The sequence below is a fragment of the Fusarium subglutinans genome (genome assembly GCF_013396075.1).
Source record: "Fusarium subglutinans strain NRRL 66333 chromosome Unknown NRRL66333_c0000242, whole genome shotgun sequence".
Classification (NCBI taxonomy): domain Eukaryota; kingdom Fungi; phylum Ascomycota; class Sordariomycetes; order Hypocreales; family Nectriaceae; genus Fusarium; species Fusarium subglutinans.
Window position 1 is genome coordinate 25,072 of NW_023502305.1, and position 23,285 is coordinate 48,356.

The window sequence follows — 23,285 nt, forward strand, 5'->3', positions numbered from 1 at the left end:
GGTTATTCAGGTGGGCTACCAGCGCGAGCATGAGGGGTGGAGGGTCAGGAACGGACGGTAGCTTGCTTGCTCTTATCAAAAAGCATGCACCTAACCCTTGGAGCTTTGGTAGTCTTAGGACAGTATGTTTCTTCGTCTTCGCTATGATCCAAATTGGATATATGATGGAGAACACAGGATGATCGATCTTGTGTCATCTCAAATCAAGTCGCACATCCCCATGCTTCAGACAAGTTATCCCGAGGATGAGGTTTGGGTACCCGGGGCTGGGGTGGTTCTTTCAGCTCTGGCTTGGCATGTCTGTGAGCCATGTCTAAGCTGCATCTGGGCTGTGTAATGCAGGGTTGGAACTTGGCAGATTGGCTGTTGAAGCGATAACAACGGCGCTAGAAATGCAACGGCTAGCGCTGCGGTTTTTGATGCGGTTGAAAAGGTATGGACAAGGCGTTTTGGTAGGCAGTATGGAGTTAGGCTGCGGAATTCTTGTCTAAAGTGAGGGGAAGTCTGCCTAGAACGACCAGCCCCTGCAGGGAGTTGATAAGGTCACACGATGGTGATGAGGCTTGAATTCCGCCCTTTGCTTGGTTGGTCTGCCATTTTGGGCTGGTTGCTGTACGCCCGGCTTTGGTGTGATCGTCGAACCCTGCCTGCATGAGTTTCGAGGGCGTTACTTAATACCCATGGTCCCAGATAGCTGTGCAGCTCACATGGTAGCTTGCTCTTTGCTATTGTTTGTATTTGTATCAATTTCAAGAGTTCGTTGACTCGTTGCCAACTTTGGCTTCGAACTGACGTGTAAGCTGGTTCCCAGACCAGGCCAGACCAGACCATCTCCAGTCTTTCGCCCTCTTTGAGCTGCAGCAGTCGGCTGCATACAGACCACGCAATGAACGACTTTGCAGCATATCAGGAGCACAGTCGTGAGCCACCACGACGTGAAGAGCCAGAATGGGATAGCGACCGTTCGGTGATTTTTAGGGAAACCGATAACCCCAATGGCATCTTTACGTCAGCACCCAAGGAAGCCTTCAAGCTCGGGTACTTTGATGTCATGTGCCTAGTTCTTAACCGAATGATTGGTAAGTTTTCATTGTTTTGGAAGGTTCTTCGATATGATTCTTTCTTTGAGATGTCGCGAATGTTTTATCTTGGGTTTGGTCATGTTGTGTTGAAGTTGAATTTAAGTTGAGAGCCTAGAGTTCGGATGAGACCCAAGTGGGGAAGTCTGCTTATATCAAGATCCATGGTTCGCTCCTTCCGGCCCAAGCTTGAGTTTCGATGTGCCAGAACAATGCAGTCTCTTTATTGGAAACTCGCTCTTTTGTTCTTATCACGATGTTGAAACTTGGTGTTTACACCTAGAATCACTATGCTACTCTACGACCAAACCACTAACTCTCCTCACAGGAACTGGCATCTTCAATTCGCCACAGAGAGTAATGGAGGGAACCCGTTCAACGGGGGCATCTCTTCTCCTCTGGCTGGCGGGTATCATATACTGTCTCTCGGGTGTCCACGTCTACATAGAGTACGGTCTCAATGTTCCCCGTTACACCATTAACGGCATTGAACAGAGCGTCCCTCGCAGCGGCGGTGACCTCAATTACCTCCAATATGTCTACCAAAAGCCCGCATATAGAAGGGGCACTGTACTTTTGAGTACATGCATGTTCGGTTTCTGTTTTGTGGCCCTCGGAAATATGGCAGGCAACTGCATCAGTTTTGCTACACGAGTGCTATACGCATCTGGCAATACTGACCCAGCTCCTGGAGCAATCAGGGGTATCGCTATCGGAATAGCAATCCTCACTTGCTTCATCCATACCTTCTCTCGGCGAGCAGGTATTCTTCTCAACAACATGTTGGCCATGATCAAAGTTGCGATCCTCCTACTCATCATCGTGACAGCTATTGTGGTTGGTGCCGGAGCTTTAAAGACTACCAAGGGCGAGAAGGTCAAGAACTATATCTCGGACAACACTCAGCCATCTCGTGCCTTTGCAGACTCCGGTGATGCTAATGGCTATGCTCACGCTTTCTTGGCCATCATCTTCAGCTTCTCCGGCTTTGAACAGCCCAACTACGTCATGGGCGAGATCAGCAAGCCAAGGCGAAAGCATCCAATCGCCATGATGCTTGGTGTCGGTATTGCCGTTGTGCTTTATATGGCTGTCAACATCTCATATGTAAGTATTGTGTACCTTTTCTGCGCAACCGTATTCTAACCCTCCTCAGATGGTCGTGGTCCCAGAAAAGGATCAAATAACAACCAACGTAGCGCAAGAGTTCTTCAAGAGAACTCTCGGCTCCCTGACCGAAGACGAGACTGTCCAGAGAATTTTTTATGCCTTTCTTGCCATATCAAGCATGGGTAACATCATCGTGATGACTTACACCGCTGCACGGGTAAAGCAAGAGATCGCCAAGGAAGGTATCATTCCCTATGCCAAGTTCTTTGCTCAAGACGGTGACATCTCTTTGGGTCGATTGCTGTCATGGCTCAAGAAGAAGGGCATGTTCAGTTCTCTTCTGAGCACACGTTGGCTCTCTCCCGAAGACCACAGAGAGAGAACTCCTGTCGGTGCCTTCGTCCTGCACCTTACATCCTGCTTCATTCTTATCTTCGCCACTTGGGGTATGGACTACTTCGATTCATACACTTTACTCACAAGTCTGAGCGCATATGTCATCAACGCCTTCTTTGGCATCTTCCTGGGTCTTGGTATCCTGATCCTACGATTCAGGGGACCACCACAAACAGACAAGGATGAGATTCACAGTCCAGCAGCAGTCCCCCAGACTTGGCGACAGATGACCGGCAAGCATATCAACCCAACACTCAGCGTTATATGCGCAGTTATATATGTAATTGGTGGTCTGTGGCCCATCGTCACTATCTGGATCAAGCCTTCAACACCACAGAGTCTCAAATGGTGGCTTGTCCCAGTCATTACATGGTCCGTCATCGGTGGCAGCATTCTCTGGTTCCTCGGCTTCGTCTCTTTTGCATGGCGCCGGAAGCACAAGAGGAACGAGATCTTTGTCGTGGAGAAGAAGCCTGAGTTCGAAAGCGCTGATGGCTCTGACGACTCGGGAGAGAAGTCAGGCGGTTATGTGCTTGTACACGAAACAGTTTACCTGAGTTGGATCGCAGGAGAAGTTCATGAGTCAAGGGGAACTGGCCGGACGGGCTTTGACCAACCGGCAGACACAATACCAGTGCCTGCGGCGAGTCGATATGTTGGCACTGACTTTGAAGCATTTTATGAGGACAATCACGAGAGTGCAGCGCCAGCGAGGGGGTACAATACGGGGTATAGGCCATGAGTTGTCGATGATTTAAGGATATGATAATGAAGAACATGTTTACAACAAGTATGACACGCGTTTCCAAATGTATTATGTGACAGTGAAGAGGCAATAAGAACCGTCTCCGACACTCGCAAAACATGACATACGACGAAATAAAAAGTGCTGAACTAGAATATGTAATTGGTATTGAATCATTGTAAGAAGGTAGTTGCTGTGCAGTAGATTCCCAATGTTTTGAAGAATTGTTCGTTCCCAGTTAAGACATCCTAGTGATGTAGGGTAGCCCGAACATGTGAAAGCCACGATAATTTGGACTGTTTCCCTGAAGAACTGATAACCGTCGGACTCATGTCGGCCTGGCTGTTGACAACATACACATGTCTCGATCTACTGTCATTGGGACCAAATCTCGACTCGCAAATGAAGTTGCGATCATTTGATGCTTCCACCCACTGACTATTTGTGGGTGAGGTATGTCAAGCTAACATTACGCAACAAGCAAGTCAGCTTTCAACATCATGGAAATGGGTCAAGATCATAAAAGATAAGTTGATTTATTCTTGGTATTCCTTCAGAGCCACCTCTTGTAAACACAGCGCCGCAAACCCCGTCCTTTTAGCCAACATTATCGCCGGTAATTAAAATGGTCTATTGCCTTTCAGTGTGCCACGTTACGTGTAAGAAGTCGTATGTTGTCCACAAATCCTTCCACAAGCTCTTGATAGCGGTGTGGTCTTGAGCTAGCTGCTTTGCTCCCTTGGTCAATCAATAGCTTCGAGTCCAGTTCGATCTCAAGTTCATGCTCCTTCTCTTTTACCTACAATATTGTTAGTTGAGCTGAAATGGTATCTGGGGCTTTGGGAACGTACTCCGTGGCGATCTTGTATGACCTGCGTGAGGTCAACCTGGTAGGGCCCGTGTGTGTAACTGAGTCTGTCCTTATTTCGCTCGGGGTTTTCCCCACGGTCACGATTCGGAAGCTGCTCCAGTTCTTCCACCGAGCCATCCCAGTTCATTTCCAGGTTGATACTGATTCGACAATCCATTGGTAACGTAGGGAAGTGAATATCAAGGTCAGCCACGCGTGCCTTGATGATCTTGGCTATGACCTTGTTGTCCTTTTGGTTGTATGTAACTCTCACACGGACTGCTCTTCGCGATCCCAGACGACTTCGCACGCACCCAGGTATCCTTGCTTGTAGATCTAGTGGAATCTCGAAAAAGCGGTCTCTCTCTCTCCGGTGCAGAGCAACGATGGGTACACGTTGGCTGCCGGCTGGATTCATGGGATGTGTGATTTTGACTAGTTCGTTTAGGTAGTCGTTCATCTTCTTGTGTGAGCCCTAAGCACCATTAGCAACGTGAAGAATGAGGAAGATGTTGAAGCACTCACTTCCGTCATGCTACTCTTAAAAGCTACGCGGCTGTTGTCTATCAAGATGCATTCAGACGCAATACCTCGGTCAACTCGTTGATTGGTATCTCTGTCGATGAGAGTGCCCAATTTCGCTTCAATTTCAAACTGGATCCCGCGACTACTGATTTCCCTCATATCTGGGGTGTTGATAACATTGAGAAAGAGGAAATCAGCGACTTGTCTTGATACGTCCTCAAAAGGTTTGAGGCCAGTGAAACTCGGTTCCCACGCTCCAAGGATCTCTTGGGGACCTGGTTCAGCGGCGGGAACGTGAGGGGGAGGGTTGCCCCGGTTCGTCTCTGGCGAGGCATGGCGACTAGGACGGGCGTTCTCCTTCTTTCCATTGAGATGTGAATGGACTCTCTTTTGTAGCACGAAGTTCGCATTCGTAGGCATGCTATTCATTTTTCGAGCATCTTGTGCCCAGATTGGCGGCTGTGAGTAGCGTCTTCGCTTTTTGACTGCCGCAGCTGCTGGTACACTGGAAGAAGCCGACTCAGATTCGCGCTTCATAGCAACGTCGCCGTTGACGTCGCTGGGTCTCATTCGTTTCTCCTCGGGCTCTTGTCTGGGGCTGTCGCGATCCTCGAGCTTGCGCTTGGCAAGAGTTGCAGCGCGTTCTGTGTCGATGGCCATTGGCTGGGTTGGTTGGGGTATATGGGCCGATTGAGCTAGTTTGGCTTTGGCGTCTGCTGCCGCCGATGCAGCAAGTGGATCGTGGTTGCTTTGAATCGACGGGACTCGAGATTTGGGACTAACGGATGGGCTTGGAGCTCGTTCACTGTGCGATTGGGATCGTCGGTGTACGTCGGGGGCGGGCGAACCGTAGCTACTAGATATGCGCTTCGCGTGAAGCGGAGGCGGAGGTGAGCTCTGTACTTGTGCTTGTACCTGTGCCTGTGCTTGCGGTATTGGCGCCCCAGTGTAGGAAAGTCTTTGTTGGTAAGGGCTCGAAGGTTGTGCGAAACCGCCTGGAATTGATGCTTGTCGAGATCCGACAGACAGAGGAGGACCGACTGGCGTGGGTGGTTGCGAAGGTTGGCGATTGTATTCGGCAGGCGGTGGGCGCGAAGCTGTGACAGGACTACCTTGTGCAAAAGAACTGTAAGGATGATGTGGCTGAGCGGATGTTGGAGTCGGAGTAGAATGGGCAGAATGACTAGCCGAGGGAGGACGCTGATTCAGATATTGCTGGGGCTGTGGGATAGAGCTTTGCGGGTGTTGTTGCTGAGTCGGAGGATAATGACCAGGTGCATGGCCTGGTGGCACGCCTTGTGGGCCCTGAGAGAAGCTTTCGCGAGTTGCGTATTGAGTAGGTGAATACTGGTGTCGTTGGACTGGACTGGCCATCTCCCCAGGGGATTGAGTTGGTGGGAAAGGATAACCTGCGGCAGCCGCTACGGCCGACGGAGTCGTTGATGTTCGATAAGGAGATTGACCTGGAGTCTGGACGCTTGGGGACCGTGGATCGTGAAAAGAACCCGTTGGCTGTAGCGGAGGGGGTGCAGGACGTCCTGGATATGGCCCTGGTGCCTGGTACGGAGATTGTGGTGGATACGCACCGGGCGGTGGTTGATGGGGAGATGGGTGAGGGTGCGACGGTGGTCGTGACTGAGCGTGATGAGGATGGCCAGTATGCGGAGGATATTCTTGGGGCATCGGTTTGCCTGGTGAAGGTTGCGGCGGTGGATGGCGGCCGTACTCGCGATAGTACGGAGGAGGAGCGGGTGCTTGGGCTGGACTCTGCGATGGTCGCTGCATCTGCTGGGGGTGAGGTTGCTGGTGCTGCTGATGAAGCTGCGGCGGCGGTTGCGGTTTCGGCGCAGGTTTGGCCGGAGCGCGATCGCCGCCATCAGACGTATTAAGAACTGAGCGGAGATCCATGGCGATGGTGTCGTGATGAGGGGAGAATGAATATTCTGCGACAACACGACGCCTCGAAGTTACGGCGCGAGGGGAGACCACAAAGCAATTGCAGTGTAGATCGCTTGCCGTGAACCAGGTAGCCGACACGGCGGGAGCGCAACTGAGTATAGACAGATGTTGTCCTCAACTGATCTATATAGATCTATGACGCTGTTGAGGCGATGGAGGACGTTCGTTGTCGCGCGAGGAGGACGGCGCAGGTGGACATGGATGACTGGTTGGGATGTTTCTACGTCGCCATGGCGAGGCTGCCACGCTGTCGAATTGACGATTGACGATTGGCGAATAGAAATCGCGTACAGAAACAGATGGACGCGGCTGAAAGATGCTCGTTCGGATGATACTATCGATGGATCGTGTGCGCTGGAGGTTATTCGCGCCTTGGAATAGTTCTAAGATTGATTAATATTTGCGTTGGTGTCCTGTCGTCGTTTTCTGGCGACAAACAAAGATGGACAGGCGACAGCCTGACGCTAGAGCTCCAGGGATTTGCCCACGAGCGGTACTACCTCACCTAACTCAACCGTACGTACTGGACATGGCCCAGGGACAAATTTTTATTAGCGATACCTTTAGTGTTCCCCAAGCATTTTTTACTAGCAGTACATGCTCCGTGCTGCGAGCTCAATGGAGATCTAGGTACCGATTATCAACCCCGGGGAGGCTTAGCATTACGCAAATCAGGTTAGCGAATTAAAGATGAGACACGCTACTTGTCACTTTTCCATATGTCTCGAGATAAACTGCACCAGAGTCAAACGTCAGGGTCAGACACCGATTTCTGTGGAGGGTCAAGTCCTTTGCAATCTCCTTAAGCTTAAAGGACATCAGCCTTATCGACTGAGAATGTTTATATGATCATCGTATAAGCATCAGCTTACTCCAAAACTTCCGATGTTTCTCATACAAAAGGAACTGTTTTCGACGTCATACTTAGTTGAGTTATGAACCAGGGGTAACGGAGCTTCATAGGATTTGGAGTTCAGCTTCCCTATAGCAACAAAAGCACGAGCGCTAACCACAAATTCATTGAAAAGGGATTCCCGGCAGTACGTGCATTGTTAGCATCATATACTGTGCATCGGAATATAGTCAAAGTTGGTCCAAAGCTGATTGCGTATCACATGAAGCTCTAGTCCAAGTACTGCGGCTGTGGCCAACATTAGGGCAGCCTTGGGAGCAAGAAAACATCATACTTTGATACGGGGTGTCAAAATAAACTCAGCAAAATATATACTAAATATGTACTAATTTACCTAAGTCTTTTTGTCATTTAGGATCGAGGTCCTGAGTTTTCTTTTCTGCTCAAAGGCAGAGCCTCTTACAGCAAGAATATAAGCCCAGGCAGTTTAGACAACCGACAGCTGTGTAAGAGTGCTGGTGATAGTTGGCAGATGGTTCGTTTGAACGACATCCTCACTTGGACGCTACCGAGTAGGAAGAATTTCCAGACAAGTTCCATGAACTAGGTTTCTCCGATCTCGATGAGACAGTATCAATTATCATCATCGTCCCAGTCACATGTTTTCCCGTAATTACCTACGTCCATCTTCCCCTGACAGTAAGACAATATCTTGAATGAACACTCTTCCTAAGATAGCTTTCTTAGTGGAAGATCATATCTGATGGAGAAAGGATTCACTTTCGTCTTATGCGGTTCTTCTATACACTTAATACTGCTTTTCAAGTGATGATAATAGCATGGTTAGGCTGGGTGAATCTGGCTTTGGTGAATAACTCTATGTATGGAGGAGGGGTTGAGGCGGCCTGTAAATTTGACCTGTCATTGAGAGTTATGGATGAGTACGTCCGCACGACCTTTCAAACTCCATAACGACTCAGTGCGCTCGTAATATTGCATGGCGCTGCCTGTCGCGTGCTATCTTGGACTTGAGGGTTGCTTGGAGACATCCAACAGTCACGTGCTTGTACTGGTTGAAGTCGTGAGCTTAGTAATTTTGCTCCTGCCTGGAGCTCTCGTTGGCCCGTGCACCTACTGCAAGGCAGAGCTGTGCCTGACGTGGACCTTTCTCGGAATGACCCTACTGGAGCAAAACACCAACCAAATCATCGCCTCCGTCTCTCGTAATTTATCTTGACATCTCCTTTGTTTCTGCACCAACTTTACAATTCCGTTCTTGGGCCCTGTTTATGCCATTGGGTCTACACGGAAATAACGCTTTTTCTACTTCTCGACCATTCTTACCCCAGCAACCTCTCGCATCGCCCCTCGCATTGCTACGGACCTCTCTAGCACGCCCACACGATCCCTCATACTCTGTCAAGATGCCCGGTATCGTCTCGGCTACCGGCGTCCTCGCCTTTCTTACCGACGAGGAGCCCGAACTCAAGGTCTTCGCTTTGCAGACCCTCAACGACGATATAGATACCGTCTGGACGGAGGTCGCTGCTGTGTTGACACAGATGTACGTCATCTTCGCGTCTCTCCTTTCATGGTGTGATAAGCTTTGCTAACATTGCCCCCAGCGAGGCACTCTACGAGGATGAGTCGTTCCCTGAGCGTCAACTCGCTGCTCTTGTTCTTGCCAAGGTCTACTACCATCTCCAGGCCTACAATGATAGCATGGTCTTTGCCCTCGCCGCCGGCGACCTTTTCAAGCTCGATTCCCCTGGCGAGTTCGAGGAGACCATTATCTCCAAATGCGTCGACCAGTATATCGCAGTGAACGCTGCGAAGAAGGCGGCTCCTCAGGCGTCAAAGAACACCGACCTCCCCGAGTTGGCTACTACCTTCGCCAGCGGCGCCGAGGGTGCTGTCATGTCTCCCACCACACCTTTTTCGCAGACAACCCTACCCCCAAAGTCTCTTCTTTCTCGCGACTCGATCGACAACACGATGCTCGAGGCCACCTTCCAGCCTGCTTTCAAGCAAGGCCGCTCTGGCTCTATCGCTGAGCTCCCCGACCAGGCCACCGGCTCGCTCCAGAGGGTTGTTGAGAGGCTTTTCGAAAGTTGCCTAGAGCAGGGCCGCTACAGGCAAGTGGTTGGTATTGCGGTTGAGGCCAAGAAACTGGACGTTCTTCGAAGCGTCATCAAGCGTGCTAGCGATGATGAGAAGAAGGCCAAGTCTAACCCTCTCGAAAACTCTCCCGGCCCGGCTGAGGATCTAATGGAGTACACATTGGGTATTTGCATGGACATCATCCAGGAGAGGGCCTTCCGAACCGAAATCTTGAGGCTAATTCTCGATCTCCTCAACGATATCCCTAACCCTGATTACTTTTCCATTGCTAAGTGTGTCGTGTACCTTAACTCAGATGAGGAAGCATCTCGCATGCTGCGCAATCTTGTTGAAAAGGGTGATCGTTCTTCCATCGCCAACGCTTATCAAATTGCTTTCGACCTTTACGACAACGGCACACAGGAATTTCTCGGCAAGGTTCTTGCATCACTTCCCGCTAGCAAGCCTATCAAGAAGGAGTCAGACGAGAACGGCGAACAACCCAATGAGAGCGAATCTCTGCTTCAGAATAAGCAGGAAGACCCTGAAAATGAGCTCCCTGAACCAGTATCCAAGGCCTATTCCAACATCCGAGAAATTCTTGATGGCAGCAAGACCATCCGTCTCAACCTTGAGTTCCTCTACCGTAACAACAGAACTGATTTGAGCATCCTCAACAAGGTTCGCGACAGTCTTGAGGGCCGAAACTCCATCTTCCACACTGCGGTCACGTTTTGTAATGCCTTTATGAACCAAGGAACTACAAACGACAAGTTCTTCCGCGATAACTTGGAGTGGCTGGGCAAGGCAGTCAACTGGTCTAAGTTCACGGCGACTGCTGCACTCGGTGTTATTCACCGCGGAAACCTTTCTCAATCTCGAAAGCTCCTCGAGCCTTATCTTCCCCGACAAGGTGGCCTCAGTAGTGGCTCTATCTTTAGCCAGGGCGGTGCTCTCTACGCCTACGGACTGATCCATGCCAACCACGGAGCCGATGCTCTGGACTACCTCAAGGAGCAGTTTGGCCAGGCCGAGGAAGAGGTCGTCCAGCATGGTGGTGCTCTGGGCCTGGGTATTGCTGGCATGGCCACTGGCGACTGGGACATCTTTGAGAAGCTTCGAGAAATCCTCTTCCAGGATTCTGCACTCAATGGTGAGGCTGTTGGTTTGGCCATGGGTCTTATCATGCTTGGCACTGGAAATGTCAAGGCTCTGGAGGATATGATCACATATGCGCACGAAACCACTCATGAAAAGATCGTCCGTGGTCTCGCTATTGGTATGGCACTTATTATGTTTGGCCGCCAAGAAGGAGCCGACGTTATCATCGAAGGACTCCTTAACGACCCCGATCCCACGCTGCGATATGGTGGTATCATGACTGTTGCTCTTGCCTACTGCGGTACCGGTAGCAACAAAGCCATCCGAAAGCTCCTTCATATTGCTGTTAGCGATGTCAATGATGATGTCCGCCGCATCGCCGTCATGAGTCTGGGCTTCATTCTTTTCCGTAAGCCTGGAAGCGTGCCTCGTATGGTTGAGCTCCTCTCCGAATCATACAACCCTCACGTGCGATACGGCTCCGCCATGGCTCTGGGTATCTCATGCGCTGGTACAGGTCTTGACGAGGCCATTGACTTGCTCGAACCTATGATGAAGGACCCCACAGACTTTGTCCGACAGGGTGCCCTCATCTCTCTCGCCATGATTCTTGTTCAGCAGAACGAGGTCATGAACCCCAAGGTTTCATCGATACGCAAGACACTGAAGAAGGTAGTTGGCGACCGTCACGAGGATGCCATGACCAAGTTTGGTGCTGCTCTCGCGCTTGGTATTATTGATGCTGGTGGCCGCAATTGCACTATCGGCCTCCAGACTCAGACTGGCAACCTCAACATGGCTGGCATTGTTGGCATGGCTGTGTTCACACAATACTGGTACTGGTTCCCCTTTACTCACTTCCTGTCGCTAAGCTTCTCTCCCACTTCCATCATTGGACTTGATCACGATCTTGAGATGCCAAACTTCAAGTTCCACTGTGCTACACGACCTAGCCTCTTCGATTACCCTCCTGAGCAAGAAGTCAAGACCGAAGAAGGTCCTGCTCTGATTGCCACCGCAATTCTCTCAACAACTGCGCAGGCCAAACGACGAGCTCAGAAGAAGGAGCGCGCCCAGCGAAGAGAGAGCATGGAAATCGATACCGCCCCCCCTAAGAGTGGTGGCGACAAGATGGACGTGGACGAAGACAAGAAAGCGGACGAGAGTAAGGATAAGAAGGAGGAACAAGAGAAGGAACCAGCGGCTTCTGCCGAAGCCAAGAAGAAGCCCGAGAAGGAGAAGGTTGGCTACGAAATCGAGAACATGACCCGAGTTCTTCCTGGTCAACTGAAGTATATCAGCTTCCCCGCCGGCCGATACAAGCCCGTCAAGAAGGTGAGCATACAAGTCTTGCTACGACGTTTGCATTGCTAACATTTTACAGCCTACTGGTGGCCCCCTTCTGCTGCATGACAGCCAGCCCAACGAGGAGAAGAGTTTACTTGAGGAGAAGCTGAAGAAGGTCACAACCGAACGGGCCCCTGTGGCTGGTCAACAAACTGGACGAGGCGGACGAGGCGGGGCTCAGCGCCCTTTTCTTGACAGTGTTGCCGAGTCCAGAGGAGGAGCCAACAGCGCTATGCTCGGACAGTTGCTTCGTAACCAAGGCCGATCGCCATTCGGTTTGCTCGACGCTGAGCCCCAGACTCCCGGTGGTACCGCCTCAGGCGCCGCCGCTGCTGCTGGTGTACTGACCGCCGTCGATGAAGACTCCGATGACGACGAAGAGGCTCCTGTACCTAAGGAGTTCGAGTACTTCACCGACGCTGGGGAGGATGACGATGATGATGACGAGTAGGTGTGAATCTGTCTCGGAACAGTTCGAGAGCGAGGGCGATACTGTGGAGATAGTTGGATTGTACACTTAGAAGGGCGGATCAAGCGAATAGAGTGGGTACGGAGCGAAGGCTGATGTACAATATGCCTGGGGATGATGTATTCACTTAGTCGAGAATAGAATTGGGTGGTCTACCACCTGTGATCTTATTTTGTCATCAACTCGATTAGAGAATGTTGATAGACTCTGACGTAAGTCGTTCTAATAATTAAGCACCCGTTGTGCGTATGGCTACAATGACCGCCATGTATCGCTCGTCCAGTAACAAACCCATTCGCCTGATCTCAAACTCCAGCCAAAATTACAAAACCCATCGCCAGTGCTATTTAACCAATTCTACACTTTTCTTTCCGACCCCGTAGGACCATCATCACAGATCCTCACACGATGCCACGCTGTAGCAAGATTACCGCGAATGTTCCACGTTGCTGCGTGACTCTCTGGCTGTGTGTTGTACACCTCGTCTGTGGCTTTCACAACAAACGTCGCACATCGCTTCCCGGATGGTGCAGGTTCAAAGGCCTCCAGTGGGACTGCACCGTCAAATTTCCATCTCCGCCATGCCCAAGCTGCGTGACCATAGCAAGGTGATTCTTGGCCCTCTTTTGTGGAACAGTCGGGGAGGATGGAGGCTTGAGACCAGTTTTTGCCGTTGTCGAAGGAGACGTCGACGCGAACGATGGCGCGGCCTCCACCGGAGTATGCGTAGCCAGCCAATGAAGCTGGTTTTGTATAAGTGTGAGAATCATCATCCTTGGCTGTCCAGTCGCCGAGTTTGCACTTTGTAATGGCGCTTTGAACAGGTAATTCTTGGATGGCGGGTGCTGCATCCCAGTCGACTTTTGTCTGGTTCGGTCCAAAACACTTGTAATCGCGTCGCTGCCACTGAGATGTGCTCTCCTCGTCACTCAGCGTGACATGGTTCAACCACTTGACAGATCGCGCGGCAACATGCCCGGGAACGATAGCTCGTAGAGGAAACCCGTGATCGCGCGGGAGACTCTGGCCGTTCATTCTGTAGGCGAGTATCACGTCGCCTTGGGGATCAATGGCCTTTTTGATAGGAATCGATGCTCCGTAAGCTTCTAGACCATTGAACTGAACATGCTTTGCCTCGGATTCTCCCGTGAGGCCTGAATGTAGATCGAAACCTGCATCTGCCAGAACGTCAGAGAGCAAGACGCCTTCCCAGCAGGCGTTTGAGATAGCTCCAGCAGTCCACGGAAGACCATTTGTTTTGCGGCCTGATTCTTCATTCATGTGTCGTCGGCGGTTGCCAGAGCATTGAAGAGAGGCAGTGACTTTGTGGGATTTGAAGCGGTTCTTGAGGTCCGCGAGAGTGTATTCTTTTATGGTTCCGTCAGGAAGTTCAATCGTGAGATTGTGATCATTTGGGTTCTCGGCGATCGATGGCACCCACATGTGGTTGCGCACGTAGAAAAGGTCATTAGGGGTAAGAAAATCGTTCGTCATAGCATACGTCGGCGTCTCTGCGTTTCTGGGCTTCTGCGTCATTGTAATCAAGTCTGGATGTCGAACTGGATCATCCGAGAAGGGATCCTCGATCTCTTCTCGTGCTGGCCGCCCATCGACGAGATCTGCCGGGTCGACATACCCAATCAGGTACTGATTTAGAATGTCGTAGACGTAGTCGTTTTTGTGTATTGAAAAGATATCCCAGTAGGGATCAATGGAACCGCCAGCAGCGCGAAGGATAACATCGCCGCCAGGATGTGCGCCTATCCATTCAGTGATATCGTAGACCTTGTCGCGGTGGATGACCCAGGGGCTATCGGAATGAGCATCGTGCTTGCGCACTTCGTTGATGCGATATCGAGGAAGAGAAGGATCTCGAGGATCATGGTCGTTTTCGTCATGGACGATGGCGTCGCATCGTGTAGGAGATTGTTGCGCGAAGCTGTATGCGAGGTAGAAGGAAGCTGCTCCAGCGAGGAGAAATGCGAAGGAAGTACTTGGATCTGTCGATATCGTCGCAGACTTATCGGAAGTGGGAGGGTTTGTCGATGCAGATCTTGTGAGTCGTGTCGCGATGAAGGGGCGACATTGTACCCTCGCGAGAGCTTGTGATGCAGGGATAGATAAAGATCGTTGGAGTCGTAGTTGGCTGGCCAAGCGCCGCGTTGATCGCGAGAACATGGCTACAAGAGAATTAAGAGAGAATCAATTCAATAACGAGCAACAATGCATCGCCAAGAACACTTTGTGAGCGTCGTCGCAAACGATTTAAATCTCTAGTGGACGTCACAGTGGACTCGATGGATCGATCTCTAACAAAAATGACGTCGGGGAATATCTCGGAGAACAATCAATCATCGAAGAAGAATCTCACTTTATATAAGCCAATCTCTAGATACTTCCATGATAAGCCCAGCGGTGAGCAACGTGACACGTGAACAGTATGAACGAGTCAGAAGAAAGCAATTACCTGAAATGAGATGCCGAGACAAGCAAGCATCGTGACTTATAGGCTGCTTTCTTTGAGGTTCACAGAGCGAGGACATTATTTTGGTCGCCGATCAAATTGCAATCGCCGACTGTTTTGTTATTAAAAGTTACGTCACTTGACACATCCCAAGATACTATCATTGGTCGACACGCCGAAAGACGCCCAGAATGGAAGGTAACTCCCCCTGAGGGTGCTACGGCCCAGTGCTAGGACCCCTGTAATCGCCCTGCAGCCACTTTTAAGCGGCACAACTGCCGGTCAGCTAAATGTTAGTAACCTCGTATCAATCAATCCCCGACGACAAAGATATCGACATCTCTGGGCTCTGAATGAGATGGATAATGTATTTTCTGTCAGATAACATGAAAATTTTGACGCTATTGATGGGTCTTGGCCAACCAGAGGAAGGCCAAGGAAGCTCTGTATCAGCAAACAGACTTGATATCCCAGCACGAAAACAACTTCGTGTACTGTGTGTCTGTGTAAGTTGCACAGATGCCAATCGCCGGACTTGTCCTTGGCCTTTCGTTGGCCAAGAAAACTAGCTGTCCCTCAACAAATATGGAAAGAGATCTGACGTTCTCTTGATTGTTGAGACTGTTGGCTTGTTGCATGGCTTGTCGCGTGTTTATCTACCTTGTTCCAAAGGCACATACCGTATACTCTGGAGCAGCTTCACTCTGTAAATTATAACAAGGATTATCATAGAAAGGGCAAGTCCTCGCCTACTACGCACAAGCAATGCTATTCAAATCCAACTTGAGAAGGGAAATCCCTTCTCTTTCATTAGATATGGTTTGTTCCTGGACCCGATTTAATGTTTTCAGCATCTGTCGCTACAGTATAAGATTAGAGACTTGGTTCTTCAACATGTCAAACATCAAGTTCTAAATTCCAGGCTGTCAAAGAAAGTGCTAATCCAATCCATACCAGAGGCCGGGTCAGCGAACCTCCATTGTATGTATTCATACTTGTGTTTATGGCTTACGCTCTGTTTTCTTAGTCGTTCATATTAAGGAGGGGGGCTTTCTCACCCCCATCAACACCAACCATCTCGACTCTACAAGACTACACATCATACTTCAATCAGGGGCTATAAGTAATCAGAACCCGCATCATGTATAAAAAAAGGCAAATCAGCAAAAAACATACAACACCGGGGATTCGCTGGTCGTCACCGACCCAACTACTAATCCAGCGCTTCGCAGCTTGACTATGGGACTATGGGAGAGCGGATCCCGTATTTTCTACGAGCTTTGGTCGTATGTGATAGAGGTACGTGATGCAATGGTATATATCGACGTGTCTGGAGTCAGACAGGAACCCTGTGTGGCATCTTTTCCACAAATTAGTTACATTCACAAACATTGCCTTTCTGTTCCCACTGGAAATTTATAGTGTATTACGTGCTCAGTAGTCTACCATTCCAAGACTGTTCTAATCGTCGAAGACTCCGTATCCGTGCCGGCCTGCGAGATTCTTCCAGCTGAACCACCGATTAACCCCCAGCATGTTCTTCCAGCAACCAATCCGCCCAAAGTAAGTCAACAACCCAAACGGTGATTCTCAACCAGTACAGAGCATCCAAAATCATCCCATTTAGAACCGGCATTAGTCGCCACCACCATCGCAACCATCAAAGCCACCAGAGTCAAAGCAACCCGAGTCAGTGTGGCCGAAGTCATAAGAATGCGACCCATAATCATGACTGTGGGAGTTGCTATGACTGTGACTGTAGCTAGTGCCATGGTCATCGCCATGGCCATGACCGGACGACCACCAATGGCTACGGCTGGCTGAAGCTGAACTTGAACCACCGCCCTGGTGGTGATTTGTCGAGCTGGAACCCGCGTTCTTCGAGTACAAATCGGGATAGGAGATACCCAAAGTATTATCATGTTCAGAAGAGCTGTGTCGGATAGACCCTGAGCTGCCCCCACGTACAGGAGTAGATGCAAAGCCTTGGCCGGCGACTCGAGGGAGAATGGCAGTCTCGACGGCCTTACCTTTGAGACTACTCTTCATAGTTATCTCTGAACCAAAGGCCGGCTTGGGTGAACAGGCACCATTAAATACCCCGATGGGTTTCCCAGTTGCGAGTCTTTCGTCCAGTTCGATTCCGTCCTGATCCGCCTTCTTTACCACGCGCTTGTTGGCCTTGGAGCGGAAGAGATTCGTGAACTTGATCCACAGTTGCGTCAAGTTGTCTTTGTTACACATCATACAAGGTAGGCGGAAAAGTGTCCTGAAAAACTGTCCACAACTCTTCTTGTCTTCCTTGAACTCGCCGGAGCGTCTCTTTTCAACGAGATCTCGGAGTACAAGTCCCACGAAGAAGGCCAAGATGGCCCCAAGAATTACCAAGGAAATGATGCCGTCCCTGTCGGGTTTGAAGATCGGAGAGTCATGGGCTTTGGTGGTCGTGGTGGTGTTGGTTTGTGTCGAGTTTCTGGCGACTAATATTTGAGTTGGCATGGTTAAGCTGCTTCTGACTCTTGTAGATAAGGAAGGGATGACAACATTGGGATCCAAGACCGTCATAGGGGTTGAGGGCAACATGATCGCGGATATCAAGTTGATGAAAGTGATATTTGCTGAGCCTGGAGTCCAAGAAGATCATATAACTATGAGAGACGGAAAGACTTGAGGATAAACGGAGAGAGAAGTTGGAGTCGAAGGAGAGGAAAGATATAACGTATTTAAAGATGTTTACCTTTGTGCCGAAAGGTTCATTCGAAATTTTATGAGAATATTGGATATTGCGCGCACGAAAGCTTCGTGCTTGGAGAGAGTTACTTTGAAGAACGAACTCGCTGCATTCCATGTACTGGGGACAAGGCATTGGCTGCATTGCCCTTCGCTGATAGACTTCCTCCTTCTTCTTGAAGCCAAACCAATTAAGACTTTTTGAGAAGTCACGACACCTTAGTCTTTTGCCATGATGATTTCAGATTGGAGGAAATGGAGGAAAGAACCTTTTCGTTATAGTGTTTTCACTTACAAGACAGAACCAAGATGCCTTCCACGACCAGTAGCAGACTCCACGGACAACACATTGGCCATGATTATTGTTCGGCACATTATAAAGTAAATATAGTTCGAATAATGAATTGTGTCGTTTTGACTTTCATGCATCAGAGTCAAAGTACCTATTGAATGCTGTTGCAAGATGGAGAGTTCGCATCGAGTGACATGAATGACAAAGCAATAAGTTCCCAATAAAGATTAGAAGCAAATAGATGGTATCCGAGTATAGAAACAGCAAGACGCCTCAGGCAATAAGACTGTAACTTTCCGCTGTCAAATACTGTACGGATAGTAGAGTAGACTACATGAATCGTACGACGACGTTAGGGATTGCCTAGGATTGCCTAACCTGTACTTACCTCATACTAGATGTCTTATTTGTAAGTCACCAGACGGACCAAAGTTTATCTTCTCTGCGTAAGCTTTAGTACAAGAAACAACGACTTGGTTAATAATCCCTCACTCCTTGAACCCTGCATTGTTTAATTATCTATCCCTTGAACCAGTCTGTATAGAGAAATGGGTAAGGTCTGCGCCAGTGCCAGTGCCAGTGCCAGTGCCAGGGCAGCGACAGCGACAGCCTCAGTGTCAGTCTCGCCGCAATGGGGACTCCAGTTTCATCATCGCCCTCTATATCGCCCTCCACATCCGCAACCTCCCTCCTCCGTCGCGTTGCGTCAATCAAGACCAAAAATGACATTTCTGAACGTCTCGAGACTCTGAGGATGAGTGCGTCTACAGTCTTTACACCTGCATCATAACCACAACAACTCGGCTGACCTCATTATGCCCCTTCAAGGCAGTGCCAAAGCGCGCACAAGAAGTGTTTCTAATCCGTCCTCTTGGAGGAACCGCTCACAGCCTTCTACGCCTGTTTCTACTGTGTTTCCTGGGCTGGGTGTATCGCAGAGTGCGCATCGTCAAGGGCTCCCAGCTTGGGATCGGACACTCGATGCTGTGTACCACAGCGCTTTTGAGAAAGGAAGCTTCGAAAAGGTGCTTGACTCTTTCTATGAGAATCATGCGAGAAAGAAACCAAATTATGGATATTTCCGACTGCCTGATTCTGTGCGCTACCGCATCTGTCGCTATCTACTCCCGCCTTGCGACAAGCCCCTGCGTTTGAACAAACATGCACTTAGCCGTGATGTTTGGCGCAAAGAAGACTTTGAGTCACCTTCATCGACATTACTGCAAATATCCTCCTATCTTGTAGTATCTTTCGACTTTCGCGCGGACATTCTTGTCGCATTTCTGCAGAACACGAAACTACACGCCGTCTTGTCGCCATTCACTGGACCAAGAGTAAGCCCACTTGCAACAACATGGCTTAACAACTACGGCATGTACGCAAACAACATCGTCATCGAACTCGACATGACGCATTTGGGCTGTGGCTCAGATCCTGGGGCTGTTGCGCTGTCGCCAAACGTCGAACAGATCGAGAAACAGCTCCAAGATTTCATCAATGCACAAATGAAGCGAAAGGAATCGTGTCCCATGGAGAGCCTAATTCTACTTTGTCGACGTTTCCATGGAAAGCGACCCCAAGTAGCCATCGTCTCGCCGCCTCGCGCCATAAGTAGCCGACCGGGTTCACGCTCGGCATCACGATCAGCATCGCGAAGCGCCAAAACACCAGAGCCGTGCAGTCCAACAGCGACAACACCCCGACAATTCAACTTCGACGAAGACGCTAGAAGCCTACGTAGTCCAACGTTATCCGATGCCATCAGCCCAACCTACCCAACCTACCCAGCCGTGGCACCCGTGGAAGAGTATTGTCCCGACTCGTACCTCCTTTTCTGCAACAATGTCCTCCATCTCAAGGGTCGCATCGGCTCGGTCCGTATGTGTGGTTTCAGCGAGAAGTACACAGCGCGGCTCATGGGGACATTGTTCTCGAATAACAGCAGGATTACCAAGAGTTACGCATATCGTGTTGCGCCATCGACGATATGGCCTAAACTAGTCGGCCAGAAGTCCTACATCGATGCAGGGAATGGAAATCTTTCGCTCGATGACCACCAAGTCTCCGCTACCAACGGAATCCCCAGTTCTTTGCGCATCTGGGAAGGCTGTGTACAGCTTCCTCCTCCTCAAATTGACGCTAGTGGAGACTTGCTTCTCCCTGCCATCGTGGACGACCTACAGAAGCTGAGGAGCACTCGTGAGAGAAGTGCGACTAGCTTATCGGAGCGGACATGTGAGGATCTACGAAAAGAGGGCTCGAAGGGCGATACGTTGGACAAGAGAACTATTGCGTGGTTCAAGAGCAACTACGGCAAAGGGAAACTCAAGAAGAAGAAGAGAGTATTGAGCAGAGATGCTGCTACGACCTATTGACGCGGCATGTGGCTGAAAACTGGAGAACAGATGATGTGTACGATATATTCAACGGTGATTATGATAGGCCGTTTAGGTTCATCAGGTCATACAAGCACAACTCTTCGTGCCATCTAGAGAAACAAAAAGAACTTTAACTAGACTCCGCCTTTTCATGGACAAATATCCTCACTGTTTTTGTAGAGACTGACAACAGTTAGCAACAAACCCTCGATCATCCAAAGTATACGGGACTGTGTGTAAACTTACGATCGCAAACTTGCTCCTGGCCCGAATTCTGCTTCCAAAAAACACCAGAATCCATGGAATGAGTGTCAGAACTGAAGCAATACCACCCAACACAGAACCTGCGTTTCTCAAACCGAGATTGTCAAACATGATGCCAGTCAATACAGGGAATATGCCACCAAGCACATTGCGACAGAAACTCTGGGCAGCAAGGGCTGAAGAGGCGTACATGTGATATGTATCAGCAAGGTAGTTGAACGTAGCAAGGTAGACAGAGTAAATACCCCAATTTGCGAAGCCAATACCAATAGCTTGTGTATAGTGACTCGTGCTAATGGGACTCAAGAACGCGACGAATAAGCCAGCGGGGAGCAAGAGGGCAGTGAGACAGGAGAAGTAAAGTCGTGCCTCGGGAGAATCAGCAGGGAAATGCTTCCTCATAAATCGCCAGAAGCGGGAAACCTCCTTCTCGTCTACGTGTCCGCTCCAGAAAGGATGTTTCATCAAGTTCTCTTGAAGAATGCCGACCACAGTCGCGATAATAGCAGATGCCATCATCGCAACATAGATGCGCATCGACATGTTGTAGTTGTCTGAGTAGAGATACGGCACGATGGAGAAGGACAGGTAGAGGACAGCCCAGGAGAAGGCAGCCCAGAGGGAAAAGGAGAATACAACTGGTTCTGTGAACAAGAGGTAGAAGGGTCGCATGATGGAGGTAGCCATCATTTGTCGAAGAGGGGGTCGTTGTTCGTCTGCTTCAACGAGCCATCGTATTCTTCGTAGTTGTGTTGGTCTGTTGTACTCAAGCATCGTCTCATGTCCTGGCATGGTCTTGACGCTTGAAGATGACGAGCTGCAGGTATCTTCCCGAGGGTCGGTTACCCAAAGTCCATATACACCTGCATCCTCCAGCTGTTGATACCACTGGTTCAACTTCTTAGCTTTGCGAGAAAGCAGAACCGAGCCCCGTGTCTCTTTGAACAAGATCAAGATGGCGACCAGCAACAGTCCATCAAGAATGACTTGGTGCCAGAACGACCACTTCCAAGCCATCGTATCATCTTCAAGATCGTTGACGAAAGCAGCAGACACCAAAGGTCCAAGGCCTGTTCCAAACAGTACAAAGCCACTGAAAAGAGCCATCGGGGTATTCCTCTCCTCTTTCTCCCACAGATCAGCAATGACACCGCCGACGACTGAACTAAAGACGGAACCGCCGACACCAATGAAAAAGCGGGCGATCAACATGCCAGCCAAGTTAGGCATGACAGAGCAGACAGCTTGGGAGATGACGAACACAAAACCAGCGAGGATAAAAACAGGACGTCTACCCCAGATCTCAGAAATGGGGGCGAGAGCCATTGGCGCAATAGCGAAACCAGCACAGAAGGTCGTGATGCCGACGAGTGTAGCTGTATGACTTGCCCCGATATCTCTAGCCATTGCTCTCGATGGTGGAGAGTAGGTTCCAGCAGTATATGCAGTCAGCATTGTCGCGATACACGAGAGCGCGAGGAAGATGTTTTTCCGTGCTCGCGGCAACGTGAAGGGTGAAGCGTAGGGTCGAAGATCTGGGCATGGTGGGAGATCTTGTGTAGGATTTGAGCCTGATGAGGGTGGTGATGGTAGGGGAGTGTCGAGTGTTAGATAGAGATAGGAAATAGGGTCTTCACTACCAAGACTCGGTTGTGCTGATGAAGACGGGAGGGTGCTGGGTCCAATCTCGAGATCGCCCAGGTCCCGAACGTAAGCACCCGCAGTCTGAACCGTATCGGACTCGATCATATCGATAGTTCGTGATATTCAATATCCAGAAACTGACGATTTTTACAGCAGCAGGAGTCCAACGACATCCGAATATTTCACCAGAGACACAGCGGTGAGAGAGAGAAGAGCAGAATGAATGGGAGACACAAGGGCGGATTATGATTGCAATAAGAACAGGACAGGAACAACGACCGTGTTGTATCCGGAGCGTAAACCCGGGATTATCAAGGGCTGGGTGAGGGTCAAAAGGCGGGATACCAACGGGAATAATGGTGTCTTGGCGCTGTAGCCGCCTGTTAGGCCCACGTTTGAGGTGTGACTCGGACACTGGGAAACGCTAACGGGGAATACATTCTCTCCGATGGGTAATGGAGGACATGTTTGTGCGGCACGGTCAGGTTCAGAGACAAGGGACGTCAGCGAGAGGGCAGTGATATCTCGGGTCGATCAGTGGCAGCGTGTAAGACAGAGACACCAACTGAAGAAACACAAAACTCTCACCGTTGTTAGATCGTCAGCTGAAACGTAGAGAGGATGTTGGGAAGACCAAGTTTCCTCTGTCCCCCCCTCCTACGTATACGACCTTTTTGCAAATAACCCATCCGGGGACAATGCCGTAGTCATCCATCATAGCCCCGGCACCAAGACATCGGGAACAAGACGGACGTGAACAAAGCCAAACGCTAAACCCCTAGACCAAGCCTCTTTGGCACGCCAAGTCCCCCCCGTCACCAGCAAAGTGACGGCCACCTGGTTGATTTCGAGATGCCGCTTCGGCAGCCACTTGTTTAGGAAAGCCACGCTCGGCTGATAACAGCCGAGAGGATTTCCAATTGGACCGTGTGCCCGAGGAACAAAACAGTCTCGACCTTTTGAGGGGGTTCGATCGGTA

The 23,285-nt window shown here is 50.0% G+C and overlaps 7 protein-coding genes across 7 annotated transcripts; 3 read left to right on the forward strand and 4 right to left on the reverse strand.

The window, feature by feature from the left end:
• Window positions 1-886: 886 nt before the first annotated feature.
• On the forward strand, window positions 887-3,327 carry FSUBG_11954 (high-affinity methionine permease; the record flags this gene model as incomplete). Its single annotated transcript, XM_036676692.1, has 3 exons — window positions 887-1,079; window positions 1,408-2,186; window positions 2,236-3,327. 3 exons carry the CDS (start codon window positions 887-889, stop codon window positions 3,325-3,327), a joined length of 2,064 nt encoding a protein of 687 aa, XP_036532562.1.
• A 643-nt stretch (window positions 3,328-3,970) lies between these two features.
• FSUBG_11955 (mRNA-capping enzyme subunit beta) lies at window positions 3,971-6,613 on the reverse strand (the record flags this gene model as incomplete). The annotated part of the gene is made up of 3 exons (XM_036676693.1): window positions 3,971-4,129; window positions 4,182-4,655; window positions 4,706-6,613. The coding sequence occupies 3 exons, from the start codon at window positions 6,611-6,613 to the stop codon at window positions 3,971-3,973; spliced, it is 2,541 nt and encodes an 846-aa protein (XP_036532563.1).
• A 2,328-nt stretch (window positions 6,614-8,941) lies between these two features.
• Window positions 8,942-12,516, forward strand: FSUBG_11956 (26S proteasome regulatory subunit N2; the record flags this gene model as incomplete). The annotated part of the gene is made up of 3 exons (XM_036676694.1): window positions 8,942-9,081; window positions 9,143-12,053; window positions 12,103-12,516. 3 exons carry the CDS (start codon window positions 8,942-8,944, stop codon window positions 12,514-12,516), a joined length of 3,465 nt encoding a protein of 1,154 aa, XP_036532564.1.
• Window positions 12,517-12,891: 375 nt separating this feature from the next.
• Window positions 12,892-14,712, reverse strand: FSUBG_11957 (sulfite oxidase; the record flags this gene model as incomplete). The annotated part of the gene is made up of 1 exon (XM_036676695.1): window positions 12,892-14,712. One exon carries the CDS (start codon window positions 14,710-14,712, stop codon window positions 12,892-12,894), a length of 1,821 nt encoding a protein of 606 aa, XP_036532565.1.
• Window positions 14,713-16,633: 1,921 nt separating this feature from the next.
• FSUBG_11958 (uncharacterized protein) lies at window positions 16,634-17,497 on the reverse strand (the record flags this gene model as incomplete). The annotated part of the gene is made up of 1 exon (XM_036676696.1): window positions 16,634-17,497. The coding sequence occupies one exon, from the start codon at window positions 17,495-17,497 to the stop codon at window positions 16,634-16,636; it is 864 nt and encodes a 287-aa protein (XP_036532566.1).
• A 1,338-nt stretch (window positions 17,498-18,835) lies between these two features.
• Window positions 18,836-20,395, forward strand: FSUBG_11959 (alpha beta hydrolase fold; the record flags this gene model as incomplete). Its single annotated transcript, XM_036676697.1, has 1 exon — window positions 18,836-20,395. The coding sequence occupies one exon, from the start codon at window positions 18,836-18,838 to the stop codon at window positions 20,393-20,395; it is 1,560 nt and encodes a 519-aa protein (XP_036532567.1).
• A 168-nt stretch (window positions 20,396-20,563) lies between these two features.
• On the reverse strand, window positions 20,564-22,411 carry FSUBG_11960 (drug proton antiporter YHK8; the record flags this gene model as incomplete). Its single annotated transcript, XM_036676699.1, has 2 exons — window positions 20,564-20,581; window positions 20,645-22,411. 2 exons carry the CDS (start codon window positions 22,409-22,411, stop codon window positions 20,564-20,566), a joined length of 1,785 nt encoding a protein of 594 aa, XP_036532568.1.
• Window positions 22,412-23,285: the final 874 nt, after the last annotated feature.